Source organism: Parasteatoda tepidariorum, chromosome 5, assembly GCF_043381705.1.
Source record: "Parasteatoda tepidariorum isolate YZ-2023 chromosome 5, CAS_Ptep_4.0, whole genome shotgun sequence".
NCBI lineage: Eukaryota > Metazoa > Arthropoda > Arachnida > Araneae > Theridiidae > Parasteatoda > Parasteatoda tepidariorum.
Genome location: NC_092208.1, coordinates 48,651,052 through 48,671,559, shown reverse-complemented (window position 1 = coordinate 48,671,559; position 20,508 = coordinate 48,651,052). Strand labels below are relative to the sequence as shown.

Below are 20,508 nucleotides of genomic sequence, written 5' to 3'. Positions count from 1 at the left end.
ATATACAGTACAGAACCCGTTATCCGGAAATCAGAAAACCGGAACGAAATTCGATAAATTTTCTCGCCATATTTAAAAAAAAAAATTTCTTCCTCATAAGATTTTACGATTTTTCTTACTTTTTTTAACGATGTTTACCTTACCATCATTTGGAAATAATCATTAGTGTATTACTTCAGCGTTTCTTCTTATTTTTAAGATTATTTCCAATATTTATTATTTTTTTTTTCGGTTTGGTTTAACAATAAAAAAAAACGGCTTTTTGTAGCGATTCAGAAAACCGGAAAAAATCAGTTATCCGGAATAGCGATGGTCCCGACCGTTCCGGATAATCGGTTCCCTACTGTATCTATATATATATAAATTTGAAATAACAGCTTACAACTAAAAATCAATTTTTATTGCTATTTAGAAATGTGGCTCAATATGAGCATCTTTCATATGTTCTAAATATTACATACCAGATGTGAAGTGCCAAACTTTCCCCCGTTGATGACTTTTCATAAAAAGAAACTGCAAATCCCCCTACCTTACATGTATATTTCTTTCTTTTCTTTTTTACAGTCCACCTATGACACCAGTTAACAGACTCTTAAGTGTTTTATTATTTTTGAACCATGTACATAATTAATCATCCATTTCATAGGAGCAAAAAAAAAAAAAAAGCATAATGTTCAGTGACAGGAACACATTACACAAGAGGCAACATAACATTCAAAATTAGCACTAAAAAGAATGTATGATTATATCAGGCAGTTGATAACAAATGAAACATGATACTTTAACAAATAATAAAACATAATGCTGTTTTAAGAACAAAAATTTAGAGAAGGAATTATCTTATACTGCAATTGCCATCTAGTATTTTGTGATATAATTCGCAATTGACAGTTTTATAACATTTATTCAATTAAAGCAACAAAACTGAACAAAGAAGTTTTCATTGGTAGAATATAATGGAGTAGAAGTGAAAGTCTTGAGTACTAGCATTAGTTTTAAAAAATCAAATTAAATAAAAAAATTTTACAAGGATTTGATTAAATTAAATTTAAGTCCTACATCTAAAAATTAATGAAATAAAATTGAGAAAAGTTTTCATTATTAGTATTGAAATCCATGACATGACAAGTAAAACATTGATAAAAGCCTCAATTATAAAGACACTTTATAACCGGGAAAAAACTAATATGTAGCACCAGGATAAATTGAAGATTTTCATAAATAATATATTTTATAATTCATTAGATAAAATAAATAACACATACCTTATCCATCAGTTACAAAAAAGAATATATTACAAATCAAATCATATATTTATATTTTAACCTCATACACGCACTTTTTAGTTAAAAGAGATACAAGGTTCTGTCTCAAATAAAAACAATTTTTATGCAAGATAAGAACAAAACAATACTAGAGAATATAAACAAATTTTACAAAATATTCTACTTGATTCAGATTTATAGTTGATAAATAAAAATAATCCAAATTCAAAAGTTATCCATCATGCATTACATAAAACTCAAGATAATTTTCAAAATTGAAAATTACGATCATAAATATGTAGGTATAAAAAAATATATCCTGCTGTATTCAGAGATAACTTATTCTAATAGGTAAATGCTTAATGTACCAAATGTTTCAATATTACTATAAATAAGAACAGAAACAAATTTTTTTTTAAAAAACTAAAACTGATTAATTTATTTAAAGTTACACATTTAGTAAAAAGCTATAAACATTTAGAAAATATAATTTAATTATTAGCGTGTACATTTTGAGTGTCTAATTAGTCAAAAAATTTAATAGGAATAAAGGAACATATTTAATTTAAGTACAACATATAATCTTTTAAGCGCAATTAGAAAGATACATATTAATAAAACAAACATGTGGGACAGACATGTGGGATTTAAACATGAAAATTAACTGAGAAATATCAATGATAGGCATTAATTGTTTAAAAAAAAGTTAGTTCTCCAAATTTACTTAATTTAGTAGTTTCAGTTAATCAAAACATTTTTGTAGGTCTATTGAAAAATACATGAAAATTTAAGTTAGCATATAAATGAAATAAGGAAGTTCAAAACTCATAATTCCTGAAAAACTAAACTTTATTTTAAAAGAAAAAATTGTGCTTCATAAAATTCTAAAAACTCCTAAATGCTCAAAACATTTATTTTTATTCTTGTTTGAACAAGCTATTAAAATTTAACACAAAAAAAGGCTTGAAATACAAAAAAAAAGTTTAACAATCACACGCAATACAAGGCAAAATCAGTCATTACCTACATACATAGGTAAGTATATCACATTATGCTGATATGACACTAAATTAGTGGCACTTATTATATATAACAAACAATCCTAGTTATTTTTTTTTATTTTTAATATTTTTTTCACAAAATTGTTCAATATCTCAATATCAAAAATTATTCTCTAAGGGATAATTTATGCAAGATGTCCATGGTTTCTTAGTACATTTCAATTAGTTAGTTCTATCACACACCACAAAACATTTCCTTGACTCACTGAGAGCATTTGAATTGAAGCACCTTAAATGACGCCTGTCAATTTTTTCAAGTACACCACCATACTTTCCCCCACACTTTTTTTTATCATGGATTTGTATTCTTTTGCCGATGCAGGAACTCAACGAATTTGGCGACAATGTGGGGCTAAGCAACACGAAATCTTCAGCAGGATATTTTAATGGCAATTTTTAAACGAATCTGCTCATTTATATCTGAATCTGAATGTCCGGGGTGTACTCCTTTGCATCACGGAAGCAAACCATGCAGCAACATCGACATTTGCTTTCTCATATCTTTTAATGAAATTATGTTCCTAAATAAAAGAATTGAAAAAGAAATTTAGCACTTGATAAAAGCATGGTTCTTAATAAGAGAATTTAAAGAGAGGAATTAAGTAGTTAATGAAATTATTATAAAAAATAAGAATTGAGAGAGAAAATTTTTAAACCTAAAAAAATTTCACTTAAACATGGCTATACAGGTAAGAAAAATAATTGACTGAAATAAATGTTCAACTTTCTTTTTCGTCTAAATTAACTGTTAAGAACTTGTATGAAATATGCATTGAAAGCACTATTTTTGAACAGAGTTGACAGCATGTTCATTTAGGAGGATCTACTTGAAACCAAACCACTAATTTCATTATACATGTTATCTTACAAACAACTATGTATTCCAGAGAGTTACAATAATAATTGTAATTAACCTCATTTAAGGGTTTGAATTTTGAAGACACTGTACTTTTGAACTATTTTTAAATTTTAAACAAATTGTTAAACATTAAAATTAAAAAAAAGTTTTTTTTTAAGAATTATGAAAAGCTAGTTAATATTAATAAATTAAACTTAATAAGCAGCATATCCAAACACAATTTGTTAAAGAAATTTGGTTTTTAGTCACAACTTGGATCCAATATTCAGATTAGTCTTCTAAAATAAAGCATTCTGACTATTACACTACTTTTCAATGATGTACAATTTTATAAATTTTTTTTTTTTAAGAAAAAGAAACCAAAGTTCTGTTTCTAACAAAACAAGATGAGCTTAATTTCATAAGGGAAAAAGAAGGTATTTTTAAACCTTTTTAAACCCTGATGGGTAACTTTAGACAGATAAAACAACAGTATCTGTTTAAGTACTAACACACAATCTGTAGAGTACAATTAAGAAAATTAATAAATTTTAAAACAAGCATGCGAAAACCAAACATAACTATCATACATACTATCATACACATGTAAATCTAAACTAAAAATAAAAGTATATGCCACAAGTTTACTTAATTTGTTTTCGGTAAATTGGCAATTAAAATTTATTAAAAAGTCTGTTTTTAACCTTTTTTTAAAAAAAACTATAAAATACAAAAACTTTTTAATGTTAAAAAAAATTATTTTACTTATTTATTATTAAAAATTATTTTACTATTTAATTACAAACTGCTAAAATGTAATGAAAAAAAATTTTTTTTTTTAAATTTTGTGTTAATTACACACAAAACTGGGCAAAATAAATCTTTGTCAAATTAAACCAAAAATTTCAATTAAGTTTTTTTAGAAGTTTTTAAGTTTTTTTTAGTTAAAGAGAGAAAAAACAGAACATACTTGTTCAAAAATCTTATACCATAGTTATTATGTTTATTTATGTATGAGGAAATTATTTTTACCCTTTTACATTTCTCATTTTCACAAATAAGATATTTTTTGAAACTATAGAATAACATGAAACCAGGAGATTGCAATACTGTAAACACGACTGCCATACCAAAAGCATATTCTTTCGAGATTGATGTCAAAAACTAAACACTTAATTCGGTTTTTAAAGGTTAATGTTCCATCACAATTTTCAAAAAAATAAATAAATAATAATGATAATAAATAAATAAATAAAACATTGTATATACAGAAATATGTGTCTTAAATAAATCTTTATAAAAGCAATAGTTGAAGAATTTTCATAAAATTTAAAACAGTATTAAAATGAAGTTACAAAATGCCTTGAATAAACAAAAACAAGTATCTTACCAATAATTCTCTATATTTTGGTCTTTTACGGTAATCTTTTGTTAAGCTAAAAGAGAAAATAGAAAAATTAGTGCCATTCTAGAAAATTTCTTCATAAATTTAAAATATAAATAAATTAAGAAATTGCTTTGATATACCTTGTTTTTTGTACAAGTTTCTACACTATTCCTTTTTTAAAGTATTATTTCATGTGTGATAAACATGAAATAATACAAGAATACTATACATACAAATTTATAGAGCAATAGCCTGCATAAATCCCTCTAAGACTAGAGTTTTTCAGTTGGAAAAATATGTTAAAAAATAAGTAATAAATAAATAAATGTTCACTTCTGGGTACTCACACAGGGTGGCCACTCAAATCAGATTTCAAATTTCCCTGATTTTTCCAGGTTTTCCAGATAAAAATCTTAAAATTTCCAGGTTTTTATTTCTTTTTTCGTATTAAGTGTAGGATGTGTACAAGAAAAGTGTCTATATTATAAAATATTTTATTCAAAATGTTATTTTTTTAACATATCATCTTGAAAAAAAAAATTTATTTTGACAATTTGGCAAGATTTATTATTTATTTTTTAATGCTTTGGTACAAAATTTTGAATCAAAAATCATATATTGACCAACAAAGGAGTAAAATTAAATATTAATATATAGTTGGTTTTTAAAAAATCTTTTTTTTTTAAATTAAAATATGTTATAAAAGGTTAAAATGAAATAAAAAAAATTAGCATTAATGCAACAATTGTAACGATTTGTCGACAAACAGTGCTGTTAGTGATTGTAAAAAAAAGTGAGATTGGTTGGTTTGCTGAGAAAAAATAATTCACAGATTTCTTTGAATGGGAGTAGAAAAGCTTTCAGAAAAAGTGTGCAATACAAAATCTATTATTATTAAATTATAACCAACTAATTTTTGGAGAATTTTATGAAGTTAAAAATATAAAAACATTTTGTCAAAATAGAAAAAAAAAATTACCACCAAAGCATCAGAACAAACTTGAGCCATAAATGGATTCAGCCCAAGGACAGAATTTAAAAACAGAAGCTAATATCCTAATCCATTTTTCCACCTCCACCAGAATCTTTCCTAAATTGCACAGTCCCATAGCGGTCAAAGGTTTCTACATTGGTTTACCAACCGTGGGAGAATTTTATGTGGCATTCCAGTTTAACACTGTAATGGAGCAAATTTTGATGCAAGCAAAGTTGATGATATTTCAACTGTTTGGTGATACATTTCCATTTAAAAAAAATGGGATAATGGACGAAATAATTTAAATTAAGAAAATTAACAAATAATTTAAATTAGTAAAATTAAAAAAATTATCAAAGAAAAAATTTCCAGCTTTTCTATAAAATTCCCTGATTTTTCCAGGTTTTTATCTAAATTTCCCTGATAATTCCAGGTTTTCAAGGTGGGTGGCCACCCTGTCACATAAAGTTGTAGACATTTTTTCACAAAATATATGTTTGAAAAGTTTTGTTTTTGTTACATGTGCAAAATATATAGAAATTTAAAAAAAAAAATAAATTTTTAATGCTTTACTTGAACTGTTCAAACTTAATATTTTTTCTTAAAACTTATTATAAAATATTGAAATTCGATATAGAAATATTTCAAGTTAACTATGCTCTATCTTTTTTAATGGCACATTTCTAAACAAAGAAATACATTTTCTGCGCCACAAATCAACACTCTACCTCGACATTTAGGGAAAAACCTTTAACACTGCAGAATGTTCCTTAGACAGTAATTCAGAGGGCAGCAGTCTCAGAAGGATGTAGAAAAAGTGAACTTGAATTAAATACAGTTGAACTTGCCTATAATGATCCCTAGTTTAAAAAGAACCCTGATTTTATTAAGAAATGAGCAAGTTCTTTTTTTTTTTTTTTTAAATGGCATATTTCTAAACAAAGAAATACATTTTCTGCGCCACAAATCAACACTCTACCTCAACATTTAGGGAAAAACATTTAACACTGCAGAATGTTCCTTAGACAGTAATTCAGAGGGCAGCAGTCTCAGAAGGATGTAGAAAAAGTGAACTTGAATTAAATACTGTTGAACTTGCCTATAACGATCCCTAGTTTAAAAAGAACCCTGATTTTATTAAGAAATCGGATATACTTGGTTTGTATAATGTTAAATATATTGCAGGCAGAGCTTGTTTTTAATGATCAAAGCCTGGTTTTCGCAAGCAATATTTTGAGACCCAGGAAGAAAAAGTAGACAACTTCGAAAAATAGAAATTGAGAATATAGTTATAAATCTGTTAATGCCAATATTATTATTTCCCAGATACTTACTTTCGAGGATATTGCTGAATTTCAAGGTAAGTATGTAAAAAAATATAATGATAGTAATGACGATTCCGAGGGATATGAAGAATTTCAAGATGAACTGTCCCAAAGTATGTACTTAAGAGGCATTAGAGTTCACTGAAAAACTTAGAAACAAAAAATAGAATAATGAAGTACTATATTTATAACTTAATAAGTATGTGTGAACCAATATGATTTTTCTCACAAACCCATTTTTATGAGCATTTGGTCATAATGGGCAAATGTCAGTCTCTTTATACTCGTTATGAGCAAGTTCGGTAAATGTAAAGCTTTTTCCAAACACTTAATCAGGCACAATAAAAATTAAAAAAATTCAAGCATAGTCTTATATTGGGAATAGATGGCATTAATTATTTTAACAATAATACTAACCAAACTTGAACAAAACTGCAAAAATCTAATGAAAATGCTAAATTAGAGGGCAATCTGGGAGGGTCCTCTTGAAGAACTTTACTCAGAACTTCAAAGTCTGTTTTGCAATCTTGGTAGGGAAATTTACCAGTAGCAAGCTCAACCTAGATAAAAAAAATTAAAATATAAACAAAAACATTCATTCATAATTTTAAAAATTTCAAATTTCTTTGAACAAAACAGTTTTGTACTGATACAATTTGTAGAATAGCCAACATGTATCGCAAAAATAATCAACTTAACAAATTACAACTCATCAATAATAACATTTCAAACTTATTTCTTCAGTTATTTTCATTTAACTTAGCTTCATAAATATTAAAGAGCGGCGATAGTTTTTTTTTTTCAATTTTAGGATAGTGTTAGAACATTATTCAGAAATTTTAGTATACTTTATTGAGTAATTCAAGAATATGTTACACTAAAAACAGGTTACATAATAGTTCATTACATAATGGCGAACTTACAAAACCAAATAGCATGTTAATTTGTATAACAAATTAAGCAAGTGTTTCTTCTAAATATAAAAATATTATTAGTATCATTTTAAATACATTTTAACACATATAAAACAAATTTACTATACAGCTTTGTAAAATAGTGAAGATTCTGGAATTTAATCCAATCATAGTTTTATAAGACAACTGTATCATTTCTTGTTAGTTCCTTTTTTTACTTCTAAAATTCACACCAAAAGAAATAACAAATTAAAAATTATCAGCAATTCAACTTATAATTTGTTTTGTGTCCTTGTGCACCTAATGTAAGTTTGCATAAGGGGAAAAATGCAAGAAAATTTCCACCAAGAAGCTATATAAAGAGGATTTCTCTTTTTAACATTAAACTAATGGAATAAAGAATCAGCATCTTTAAAACCAGGAAATTGAGGAAAGAAGTGACTCTACACAGGTGGCTCTAACTAAGTGTTATTTGTTAACTGTATTATTTGCTCCAATTTCAGTTTTATTGCAAAAAATACATCAAATAAAAAAAAACCAGTTTTTTAAAATTTTTTTCTCTTAAATCATACACTTAAAGAAAATCAAAATGAGCATTAAAAACATATATACAGTAGTCTTTGCTTAATGTAATCATTTTAGGACACAATGATTTTGATAACATTGATCAATTAATAATAATAAAAGAATCACAAATTAGATAAATTTATTAATTTAATCCTTACATAATAGGTTTGAAAGTAAAATATAAGAAGGGCTTATTTACATAATTCTTTTAAAATATAAAAATTACAATTTTTAAAAAGAAGTCCGTGTTTATTTTTCTCTTTTAATAAGATCATTGATTTTTCAAAACTTTGCAAAGAAGAGACGGTGAGATTTTAACAATGACTCAGTTTTGGTATAACGACAGTTTTAAATGTCATTCTTTGGTATTAATGTCAAACTATTAGTTTTCAACGATCATTATCATCATTCCTCATATAAACACATACATTTTTGGTTTAAATTAGATCCTGCTCTTCTGAGACATTAATAAAATTATTGTGTATAATTGACAACTGATCCCCACTTCTATGGACTTGCAATTTAAAAAAACACCTAGGATAAAAAAGGGAGACTCTCTGAAATTCAAACAATAATATGGGAAAAAAAGAAGATTCTTTTTGAATAATAATGAATATTTCTTTAGCAATTCAGATTATTTTTGAAAAAATTAATAAAAACACTGATAACATTAAAGAATCTAATAAGATATATCACAAAGATATCATTTTAACATAGAAATTAATACAGAACATCCGGATTGAGTGATTTTGCTAACAATAAGTGACTGAAAACACTGACAGAGATTACATTAAGTGGAGACTACTGTATATGTAAGATTATACATCAGAATTGAAAATCAAATCCTTGTAATAGTTTTCTAGTGTGTCTATAAGCAATCAAGAAATACACTTTGGAAGATAGACTTGGAACTTACAAGAGAGATACCTAAACTCCACACATCAGCTCGTATGTCATAATCTGGACGTTCAGGATCTGGAGGATCGATTCGTTCTGGCTATTTAAAGGAATTCAAAGTAAGAATAAATTAAACTTGCTCCAAAAAAACATTTCAACACACACACAAGAAAAAACTACATACAAATCGTGTATTTGTTAGATGTATGATTATGGTTAGATTATGAATTACTAAATTAAAAAAAGGGCACCCATATGCTAACATTATAATTGAAAGATTTAAAGATTATAAAAGAATATATAAGAATTAATACATTATTTGATAACATTAAGCTATTTAAAGGAATTCAAAGTAAAAATAAATTAAACACAACAAAAAAAATTAAACTTGCTCCAAAAAAACATTTCAACACACAAAAAAAAAAAAAAAAAAAAAAAAAAAAAAAAAAAAAAAAAAAAAAAACTATATACAAATCGTGTATTTGTTAGATGTATGATTATGGTTAGATTATGAATTACTAAATAAAAAAAAGGGCACCCATATGCCAACATTATAATTGAAAGATTTAAAGATTATAAAAGAAAAGAATATATAAGAATTAATACATTATTTGAAAACATTAAGTAAAAAATTTAAAATATTGCATAAAAAACTATACATAATAAATAATATATTACCTAATACATAGCCTTGGGTGTATTTGGATTAAGACAGCATATTTTTTAAAATAGAAAAAAATACTAAGAGCATATTTTTAAAAAAAAACTAAGTACATACATAAAAAAATCACTTTAAAAAAATTTGTTAACAGACGTATTTTCTTTAAAGGAATTCGGATAATCGATGTTCTGTTGCACTTATTGAAAATACAATTGCAAAAACTTACTGCCATATAAGCAGCACAACCAGCAGATCTTGTTTTTGCTTTAGAATCTACTAATCTTCCACTAATTCCAAAATCACACAACTTTACAGTTCCATTTTCATCTAAGAGTATATTAGAAGGCTTTACATCTCTATGTATCACACCATGTCTTTCTTTAAGATAATGAAGGGCTTTTACAATCTAAATAAAATATAAATTTCCAATTTAGTAAAATAAATAATAAATTTCAGTAAACAAATCAAAGTAAAAACCTATTTGTTTTTTACTGGAATATAATTGTTAAGCGAATAAATAATGACTTAGTAGTAATAATGAATTGATAGAGAATTAGAATACCAACAATCCACTGGGTGGAAAAAAATTTACACTTTATAATAAATCCACTTTAATAACATTTACATTTTTGAACTATTTTCATGCAATATTTAAATCATTTTTTGAAATCAGATTTTGGGCAATTTTCTTTAGATAAATGCATTATTATTAGCATTACATTGTAGCATTTTTGGAAATAAGTCATTTTTTAGACGAAATTTTTCAAATATTTTTGCATTTTATATAGTAATATTATTTATAAATAAATAGATGTTATTAATGAATAATATATAAATACATAATCAGTGCGAACATTTATGCATTTCTCTTCACTAATTTAGCCTCTTACAATTTCTTCAAGGAAAATTAAATTTTAATTTCTCACAATATAAAATTTTAATATGGTAGTATGTTAAATTTAAGTTTCAAAAGGAAATATTTAAGATAGAATTTCCATTTTAAGGGCGTTTTTTGTTAGTTTTAAAAATATTAATAATTCTTCAAGATTAGGGCTCTATTAAGAGCAGTCAGTTGAGACTAATTGGAATATCAAGTTTAAAGTAAATATTACAGCCAGTATAATAACTTAGGTATTCACAGTTTAATTGAACTGATAAGAATGAAAAAAAAATGCTTATTAACATATCCATAACATTATTAGTTGCATTCATAATAAAACTAATTTTATGCTCACATAAGACAAAAATAATAAGTTGAAACTTTTTGAGCATGACTACAGATACTATGCTACTGTTACATCAATGTTTATAAGACTTACAGCAACAGCCATTTTTCCTAAGATCTGTTCTGGAATAGGAGATTGTAGACGTTTTAATAATTTGTCCAAGCAAGTAGCCATAAGTTCCATGCAGATCCAAACATCAGATTCTGTAATGAAATATCCAAAACATTTCACAATGTGAGGACAGTCACATTGAAGAACAACATCCAAATCCATTGTGATTCTTTTGTTTTCTTCTTTGTTGCCAGACCGACGCATTTGCTAACATGAAAAGAACAATTATAACATGTGAATAAAAAATTCAAAGTTAAAATAATAATAGTAGTAAATAATAACAGTAAAATACAATAATAGGCATGAAATCTTTTTTATATCAACAACCTATCTACCGATTAACCATTTAACTCATTTAATTCAATAACTCTCATTTGCCAATTTCCTTTTTTTTTTCATTGCTTAATCTATGCATTCCTTCATTAACTTATCAATTCATTCATTCATTGTATCATTATTTGTATTTATACTGAGCACGTTCTATATCTTAACATTTATTGATAAAAAATATAATTTAATGTTTTCAACCTATGAAAATTTTCCAAAAGATGTTAAGAAAATTTGTCAAAAGAAGAATTGGCATAAATAATTTTTCAGGTTGATAAAATAATAAAAAGGGCAGTTTAAGGGCATCAATGTTCCAAATTTGAAAATAAACTAGGGAGGCTTCAATAATAACTCAACATAACACTAAAAATACCAACACTTGACAATACGATAAAACATTCTATAACTGGTCAAAAGACCCATTATCGTATGTTTAGTGATAAACTAGGGCTATAAATTATGAATAAATTCCATTTGATGTAAGATAAAATAGAATTAGTTATTAAAATTATATAAAGTAGTACTGTTAAAACAAGCTAAAGTACTTTAATTTTTAGAGGATTTACATATCAGACACTAACTTCAGTCTACAAATGAGAAAACATATTTCTATCAAATTTTGAATTATATAGAGCTACTTTTACTGCATTTTCAAACATTTTGTGAAATCATGATCACAATCAATGAATATATATTAATTTCTTTGACACAAATAAAAATTAATTTTTTAAACTATTAGTTTGAAACTAAAAAGGTTAAGCTGTTAATAAGGAATGTATCCTATTTGTTTCAGGAGGCAGAATTGCAATTGTAAAGGTGAGGGGGTTAAATATTTTTTATTTCATTATAATAAAATTAAAGGATTTTAATTCATCCAAGTCATCTACAGAGTAGTTGATTTGATTCCCACTCTAACATCTGCTATTTATTTTCTTCTTTAATCATATAGATTTTTTATCTTTCTTTCAGTAAATATTTTTTTATATATATTATTTAAATCTGTTGTTTTTTATGCATTATCTGAATTCAAAGCATCAAGAAATTAATTTTTTATCAGATAAAGTTGAGTTAATATAGCCCTCAAAGTGACCAATTAAGAAATATAACTAAGTCTGTAAACAAAATAAAAGGATTCGGGGCAGATTAATCTACATTTTCAGCAACTAATTATTTAAACTTTTTGCTAAATTTTATAAATCAAAGACAAATTTAACAATTAATTAAGAAAATAAGTATTGTATAAAAACAAATCGCTAAAAAAAAATAAGCAATAAAATTTTAAGATAAAAAGATAGTTTAACTACATACTTAATAAATGCAAAATGTTTCCTAATCTTTATTACATCATATAAAAGAAACATCATAATTAGCTTTAATTTACAACATTGTTAAGACACTTATTCAGATAGTCTAATTTATATGACTTAAAAAAAGTTATCTCCAACTTTTATTATTTTTATATCCAGTCTTGAGTCCAAGGGCCTGTTAGATTTTAAATTGTTAAAGGCCACTTTTAGAGACCACTTCAAAAAAAAAAAAAAAAGATCAGATTTGAATTGCTCATTCACATTGTGAAAAGTTTTAATAACTAAGTACTAATAGAGGGTAAGATAGATTATATTTAATTTTTTATTTTGTAATTAACAAAAAAAAAAAATCAAAGTAGCATATTCTACTTGGATAATAAAAAATCATACAAAATAGAATCTTACTTTCACAGCTATGACTTTATTTGAAGGTTTATGTCTCATTTTAACAACATGACCACAAGTACCAGTTCCTAATTCACCAAGTTGCTCTAAATCATTCATGGCAGCACTATATTTCTGGAACAAAACATTTTTTAATGCAAGTTCTGCCCACAATATCAAACACTATCGATTAATATTCATTCTTATGGGATTAATAATTTTTGTATTAACTATTATAATAGAAAAATATATAGACAGAGATAAACAATAAATGTCATACTTACGATGCCATTAATGGTAAGAATATTTGCTTGCTTCATGATTTCTTGAAGCTTCCAGTCAGTCTCACTAATATTGCTGTAGGGAGAAGAAAAAGCTTTTATTTATCGATTCTCATACATAATTTAAATTATTTGTGTGTGTGTATATATATACATACACACACATACAGTGAAGTCTTGGTTAAATGGACATTCCTGAGATAGAATAAACTGTCTGTCTACAAGAGTTGTCAGTTTACAGGAAGGATACACTAATAACGAAGTTTAAAGCTATAAACCGTTTTTAAAATAATAGCTCGGATATAGAAATAATCAATAATAACTATTTACATTGATCTTTTTTAAAATTTAAATTCTTTTTCAATACAAAAAGAAAAAATGAAAAGCATTAGGTCATATGAGAAGCTGTAATATTCACAATTGATCATTTGCCAAATGTCTGGATAAATGATTTATATACACATCAATAACTAGAATTTTTCTTTAAAACCCAAGCAATTCAGCTTATGAGAATGACCTGAGTTGTCCAGAAGAACAGATACTGCTACCTGAAATATTTCACATGTGCTGTATCATTTTCTCTTTCTTTGAAGAGATAAAGGCAGGTGACAGGAAAAAGAGTCATTCCTTAGTATTGAAATAGCTTAATATCTTTACTTATGGATAAAATAAAAAATTTTCATTCTCAAAAGATGTTGGAACGTTGCAAACATTTTATTTATTTATCTTCATTTCATTTTTGGAATATGAAGCAAATAATTTTTTTCTTTCAAATTTTGAATAATTGGTGTCCAGTTTGAAGAGATAGAAAATAAATTTCGGGGCATGAATGACTGTCTGTGTCCACTTTGTGGAGAGGGCACATAATGGTTTATTTATAGAAGATTCACAGGGAAATAAAAAATATGTTTGTAATGAGAGGTTATACACGCACATACATATATATAATGACACAACAAAGACAAAAAGGATAAATAAGAGAGATCAACAAAGAAAATTCAGAAAAATTATTGCTATTTACCGAACATAAGCTGTAAGTATACAAAAAAAGATTTTTTTTAAAGAAAAAAAAATTATTAAAAAAAAATTTAATAAAAAATTAAAATATCTAAGAAAAACAGAAATACAAAATAACGGAAAAAATATAATTTCGTCATCAGCTCACTCAATTATATCCGAAAAAAGTGCTTTCTATTATTGTATTAATATAACCAAAGCAAACAATACAATAATACAATAGGATAAAGAGCACAGAAAGCTGAAACGAAAATAGAAAAAGAATAAAGCAAAAAAAAAAAAAAATGCAAATTAAAGCAAAATATGCAAAATAAAACAATCAAGCAAAAAATAGAAAACAAAAATCAAGAAAATACGGGGGGAAATGTGATATATAAAGATACAATAACAATAAGAAAATTTTAAAAAAGAGAAAAATTTCAAGAAAAATAAAATTTTAAAAAAATATTAAGTTTTATAATCTGTGCATAAGCTGCAAGACCATAGAACATAATATAAGTTAAAAATATTGAGAAAACAAGAAAAGAACACAAAAGTTGATTAAAAAAAGTAGAAGAGAACCAAAAAAAAAAAAGCAGAAAAGAATTTGAAAGGTATAAAATAAATGAAAAATACGAGAAAAAGTGTTTTATTTTTAATTTATTTTAAATTAAATTCTATAGTTTTACTTCAAACAGAATTATTGAAACTAAATGCACAACTATAAATTGCAATATCAAATAACACAACTTCAAAACATCTAGACAACAAAAAATGAAGAGAAAAAAAAAAGAAAAGAAACAAATTTTGCTACAGAAAGTATTTTTTCTAGTTTAATTTAATTTATTTCATTAATATTTTTTTCGAATGTGTCTTAAACTTCAGATAAATAGTAAACCCATTTATTAATGTGTATGCTTTCTCATATTGTTCAATAATTCAAATTACCAGAAAGATAATTTTATAATGCAATATATAATGTACAAGATCTATTTAACACCGATGACACCTACTTATCAGCCATTTTCAAGCTTGGAACAGGCGAATTGGGAAGCATAAAGTTCTTTCTGGATCGGCTAGCAGAGGAAGGCCTTCCAGGTGATCCAAACTCACCAATAGGAACTATAATAATAAAAATATGTGACTATTTAAATCATAAAAAGATAATTATCTTATAGTTGTGTGCATTCACGTAAGACAGAAAAATTACATACATTATTAAATGAAGTAGAGCCGGACATCTTTGTCTGGCAATAGAATTATACTGGTATTTACTTGTAAATAATTTACCGATCCATTTTTTAAAAATATTGACAAGTAATATTTATCACTCTTTCATTAGTTTTACATTATTGAATTTGGTTATTGTTCAATCTTAAATGTTTCTTTATTAAATTTTAAAGTTATCTCCTGATGTAACCTAAATGTAGGATATTTTGTAATAACATAATTACCTTTCCTATTTTTTAAATAAATTTTTGGTTTAATCATTTCCTTTATTTTGTATTAAAACAGCAAGCAATTTACTTTTTAATAAATTATACTTACTTTGAAATAAATAAATGTAACTGTGTTAAGTCAACATATACGACTAAAATAATGATTACAAAATAAATATTTAAAATTTCGAAACAATATTTTCATACAACAGCTTAATATTTGCAAAAAATTTAACATCTTTACTAAAATTATTTAAGAATTTAAAAAAAAAAATTTCATGAATGAAAGCAGAATACAATGTTAGTTTGAATTTTAACCCAATATAATCCGAAACTAATTTACAGAACAGCAATTAGTACAGAACGAAAAAAATGCCTGCATGTGCAGTAATCTCCCTAAGCATTTTTAGAAGGGCGGCCTGCTAATATTCTGTTCAAAAATAAATAACTCACTGTTTAAATAATAGTTACACACTGGAAAAAGTATCTGTGTTGATAGGTTGAATTCTAATTACTATTACAAATATTTTCTTTGTTAGGATTATTCTCAAATTTAAAATTTTATAATTTAAATTTTTTCAAAGTTGTCTTACCTTTTTTTTAGAGAATATACTTTTAAATGTTTCACTTTTTCAAAATTTTCAGTTTAAATTATAGAAACAGCTTTCAAGTTGTTTCTCAATTTTTTTTTTTTTTTTTTTTTTTTTTTTTTTTTTTTTTTTTTTTTTTTTTTGAAAAAAAATATTCTTAGAGACATGTTTTTTAGCATGCCTTTAATTAATTTTTATAAACTAAACTTTTTGAAATGCAGTGAAAAAAAGATTTTTTCTTTTTATACAGTAAATTATATATATATATAAAAAAGTGAAAGAGTAATTTAAAAATTGTTCAGGATAAAATTCAGTTATTACATAATACTACACAATTTGATACATTTTGGCGTTAAGTGTTCAAAATTCAAAGTGCCCTTTTTTTTTTGAGGAAACACTCTTGCCCATTTTTATTACTAGGGAGAACTCTGGTATGTGATGTATGTATATGGGTGATTCTCACAAAATATGACAATTTACTGTCCCTTGCTCCAAGATCTAATACTATAATACTAAGAAAACTATTTAAAAAAAAAAAATAATAAATAGCACTGCTGTTAGCATTTTAAAATGACTTTGCACTAGCATTGACTGTTTTGTATAGTTAAAAAATTTAATTGAACTTCAAAATGTCATTTTCCTGGCATGTCCCAAACAATGTTTCCAATAATAGCAAGCTTCAAAACTTCCTATAAATTTTTCAATATCTAATTTTTTTTATCTCAACCGGTGTAAGCATTTATAGAATATATATACGCAGAGGGTATTATTCACAAAAACTTTGTTTAAATTAATTTTTTCTGTCAATAATTTGTTTGTCCCAAGAAAGGCTACTTTTATTTAGTGGTTTATAACCAAAATAGATAGAGCTCTCAATCAATATCTTATATTAATAGATTGATTAGATACCCTCCTATATGAACATGTCTCGTTGCATGAATAAAGAACCAATTTTCTGGTTTAAAATCTATTNTTCTGTCAATAATTTGTTTGTCCCATGAAAATCTGTCACTTTCCTGGCTACTTTTATTTAGTGGTTTATAACCAAAATAGATAGAGCTCTCAATCAATATCTTATATTAATAGATTGATTAGATACCCTCCTATATGAACATGTCTCGTTGCATGAATAAAGAACCAATTTTCTGGTTCAAAAATTTTTTAAAGGTGAGTAGGTTTTTGTGTTGTCATTTTCCTCGCTTCTTGAAATCATTAATAACAAAAACTACATAGGTTTATCTGAGTTATTTTAAGAAATCCTGTTGTTTTCTACAGAATATAAATATCTTAGGCCAAAATATTTAATTCAAGTAAAGTTATATGCTATAAAATGGCAAACTTGTCATTATCCTGGCTTATGAATGCCAGGACATTGAAGTGTTACCAGAAATTTTTTTTAACTGCTAATACTGTAAGGAGGGAAAGCAAATATTAACCTAATACCAAGTTTATGTATGATTGTAATATGCTTGGATGTAATCAAAGTTATTTATTTATTTATTGATTGATTATTATACATAATTTTATTCTGTACATATCAGCAACAAAAAATTTTTTAATTCTTTCTACAGTGGATAAAAAGAATCAATTTTAACAATTTATGGTTCATCTAACATAAAGACTTAAGTTGAATTACTTACTATTAACTCAAAATGACTGTTTTTTAAACTTCTAAGCTAATATGTGATTTTCCTGGCATGCAAGATTTTGTGAATTTCTATTTTATTTTTTTCCCGAGCAAATGTCAATAAACTACACTGCTGTCCATAAGATATTACTAAGTGTAACTAAAGAAGTACACAAAAAAAATTTTAGATTATTTTGCCGACTTTAAATTTGAAAAAAATGTTTTGGTCCAAATTGTCATATTTCATGAGAATCACTAATATAACAAATATAAGGATAATATCACAGTATTTTACTTTTGTCCCGTAAAAAATAATAATATTGCTAATTTTATGAGATGCATTTTCAAAATAATCAAAATACAGACATTTTAAAATTTAGCTTTCTGTATACAATGCAAATAATTGACTGTTATTAATTAAAATGACTATTTAAAGAAATATTTACTGTATTATTTCAAAAACTCAACAATAGCTCAAGCTAACAAATGAATCTGGCTGGAAAATCACTTTGTACTATATATATGTCCAACTAATAGCTATACCGAATTATTAAAAGTAATGGACCACAATTTTTTTTTTTTTTCATTTCCAAGCTGAAGTGCAATTGCTGGATTTAATTTCTTACAGATTTATTGGTGTTTAAAGTTAAGGAATTGTTTTTTTGATGGTTCTCTTGATAGTTTTTTTGATGAGCATTCAATTTTAATACAGACTTTAAAGTAATGTGCATGCGCAAAATTTTTGCCCACGTTTATTTTAAGTGTAATACATTTGTGAAAAATTCTTTACATTGATGTTACTTTTTAGTTAAAGAATTATCTGGATGCTTCTTTTTTTCCAATCTACCAACCAAATATGGTTACTTACAATTTAACTAAAATAAAATAATAAGGAAAAAATTTTAACAAAAAATTGTTAAACAAAAAAGTAATTTTCCCAAATTAGAATGAAGAAAATTCTTTAAAGAAATTTTACAATGTAGCAGCAGAATTTAAACATAATAAAAATAGATGTGAAACTTTTTAACTTTAAACCTCCACAGTTATTTATTGATGGCATAATTTTGAAATAATTTATTTCAGGTTTTTGCCTGAAAATTTCCATACCTTTTCCCCCCAAAATCAAATTTTCTGTTAATTTTAGGTTTCTTTAACCCTGTGGGAACTCTGGCATTTTGAAACCATTGAAAAGTATACACTGAACTTTCTATTTCTTAAAAAGAAATTTAATGACTGATTCAACAGTGTACTTTTTATCACGAAAAAAACCGCAAAAAAAATAACATTGATTAAAAAGAAAAAGCAAATATAAACAAACAAAATTATGAGAAGCATGGGTACACCCACATCACACTAATAAAAGTTATTACGCAGCTTTACCTTAAATTTTTTTTAAAAAAACTTACATAATAGTAAGATCTATACAACAATAAATTTAAAAATTCATATCATAAAACAAAAAATGAGAAAAAGAGCAGAAACTTATATATTTCATTAAGGGTAAAATTTAAACAAATTCTCAACAGAAAAAATTATCAGATCAACAATTATGCAAACAAATAGTAGTGACCATAATCATAATCAAAGAAATAGTACAAAAAAGTTATTAGGAATGGAAGAACTAAAGCAATTTCCCAAAATAATAAGTCAATGAAAAGTTATAATTGAAAAGTCGCACTTTTACAGATATTTCTTTATAGCAAATTAAAGATAGAATTGACTGAAGTAAAGCAAACTAACGTAATCAACGTATGCAAATCAACGTAAGTGTAATATATTACCAAAACAAGTTAACATATCCCATAACAAACACATTTCAAGTGCGACTGTATCATTAATACATACTATTTCCTCAAAATCAGAAAAAACATTATGTTTATGTTATAATTAAATTGTTAAACCATAAATCATATGACATATAATCTTCTATTTGTCAACAATAAGTCAGATTGTTTACACTTTCCTAAGAAAATTGAAAGTTACCCATCGTAGAAGTAGGTATGAGTATTTAGTACTTACGAGTTTTCAATCTAGGTCGAGGTGTATGTTGAGGGCTGGAAAACTCAGTAGTTAATTCTCTAGGTAACTTATCGCGACTTCTTGCTTCATTTTCAGCTCGTAAACGAGCTTCTAAATTCATAAGTTTATTGTGAAAAGAAGCCATGGTCGCCATGTCAGATTTTGATACTTTTCACAATAAACGATTAGTAAAGTTGAGAAGTCGAAAGTTGACTGCTGTCACAAATAAACTAATTTTCCTTGTAACCGCCGTCAAGAAAAAAAGATCCAGTTCAACGGAAATGCTTCTTTTACAGAGAATTAAAGAAAA

General features: G+C 25.6%; 1 protein-coding gene across 1 annotated transcript; it reads right to left on the bottom strand.

The window, feature by feature from the left end:
• Positions 1 to 1,673: 1,673 nt before the first annotated feature.
• On the bottom strand, positions 1,674 to 20,396 carry LOC107450140 (dual specificity mitogen-activated protein kinase kinase 7). The gene is made up of 10 exons (XM_016065874.3): positions 20,199 to 20,396; positions 15,537 to 15,645; positions 13,531 to 13,603; positions 13,268 to 13,381; positions 11,211 to 11,435; positions 10,118 to 10,297; positions 9,250 to 9,330; positions 7,270 to 7,412; positions 4,555 to 4,600; positions 1,674 to 2,847 (listed from the first exon to the last, which is right to left on the bottom strand). Exons 1-10 carry the CDS (start codon positions 20,350 to 20,352, stop codon positions 2,737 to 2,739), a joined length of 1,236 nt encoding a protein of 411 aa, XP_015921360.1. The 5' UTR covers positions 20,353 to 20,396; the 3' UTR covers positions 1,674 to 2,736.
• Between the last annotated feature and the right edge of the window lie 112 nt (positions 20,397 to 20,508).

Coding starts and splice junctions, on each gene's coding strand:
- LOC107450140 (XM_016065874.3), bottom strand. CDS start 20,352: ATGGCGACCATGGCTTCTTTTCACAATAAACTTATGAATTTAGAAGCT. Junction 13,382..13,530: donor TTCTTACCATTAATGGCATC/GTAAGTATGACA, acceptor GTTTTGTTCCAG/AAATATAGTGCTGCCATGAA. Junction 2,848..4,554: donor CAAAATATAGAGAATTATTG/GTAAGATACTTG, acceptor TCTTTTATTTAG/GAACATAATTTCATTAAAAG.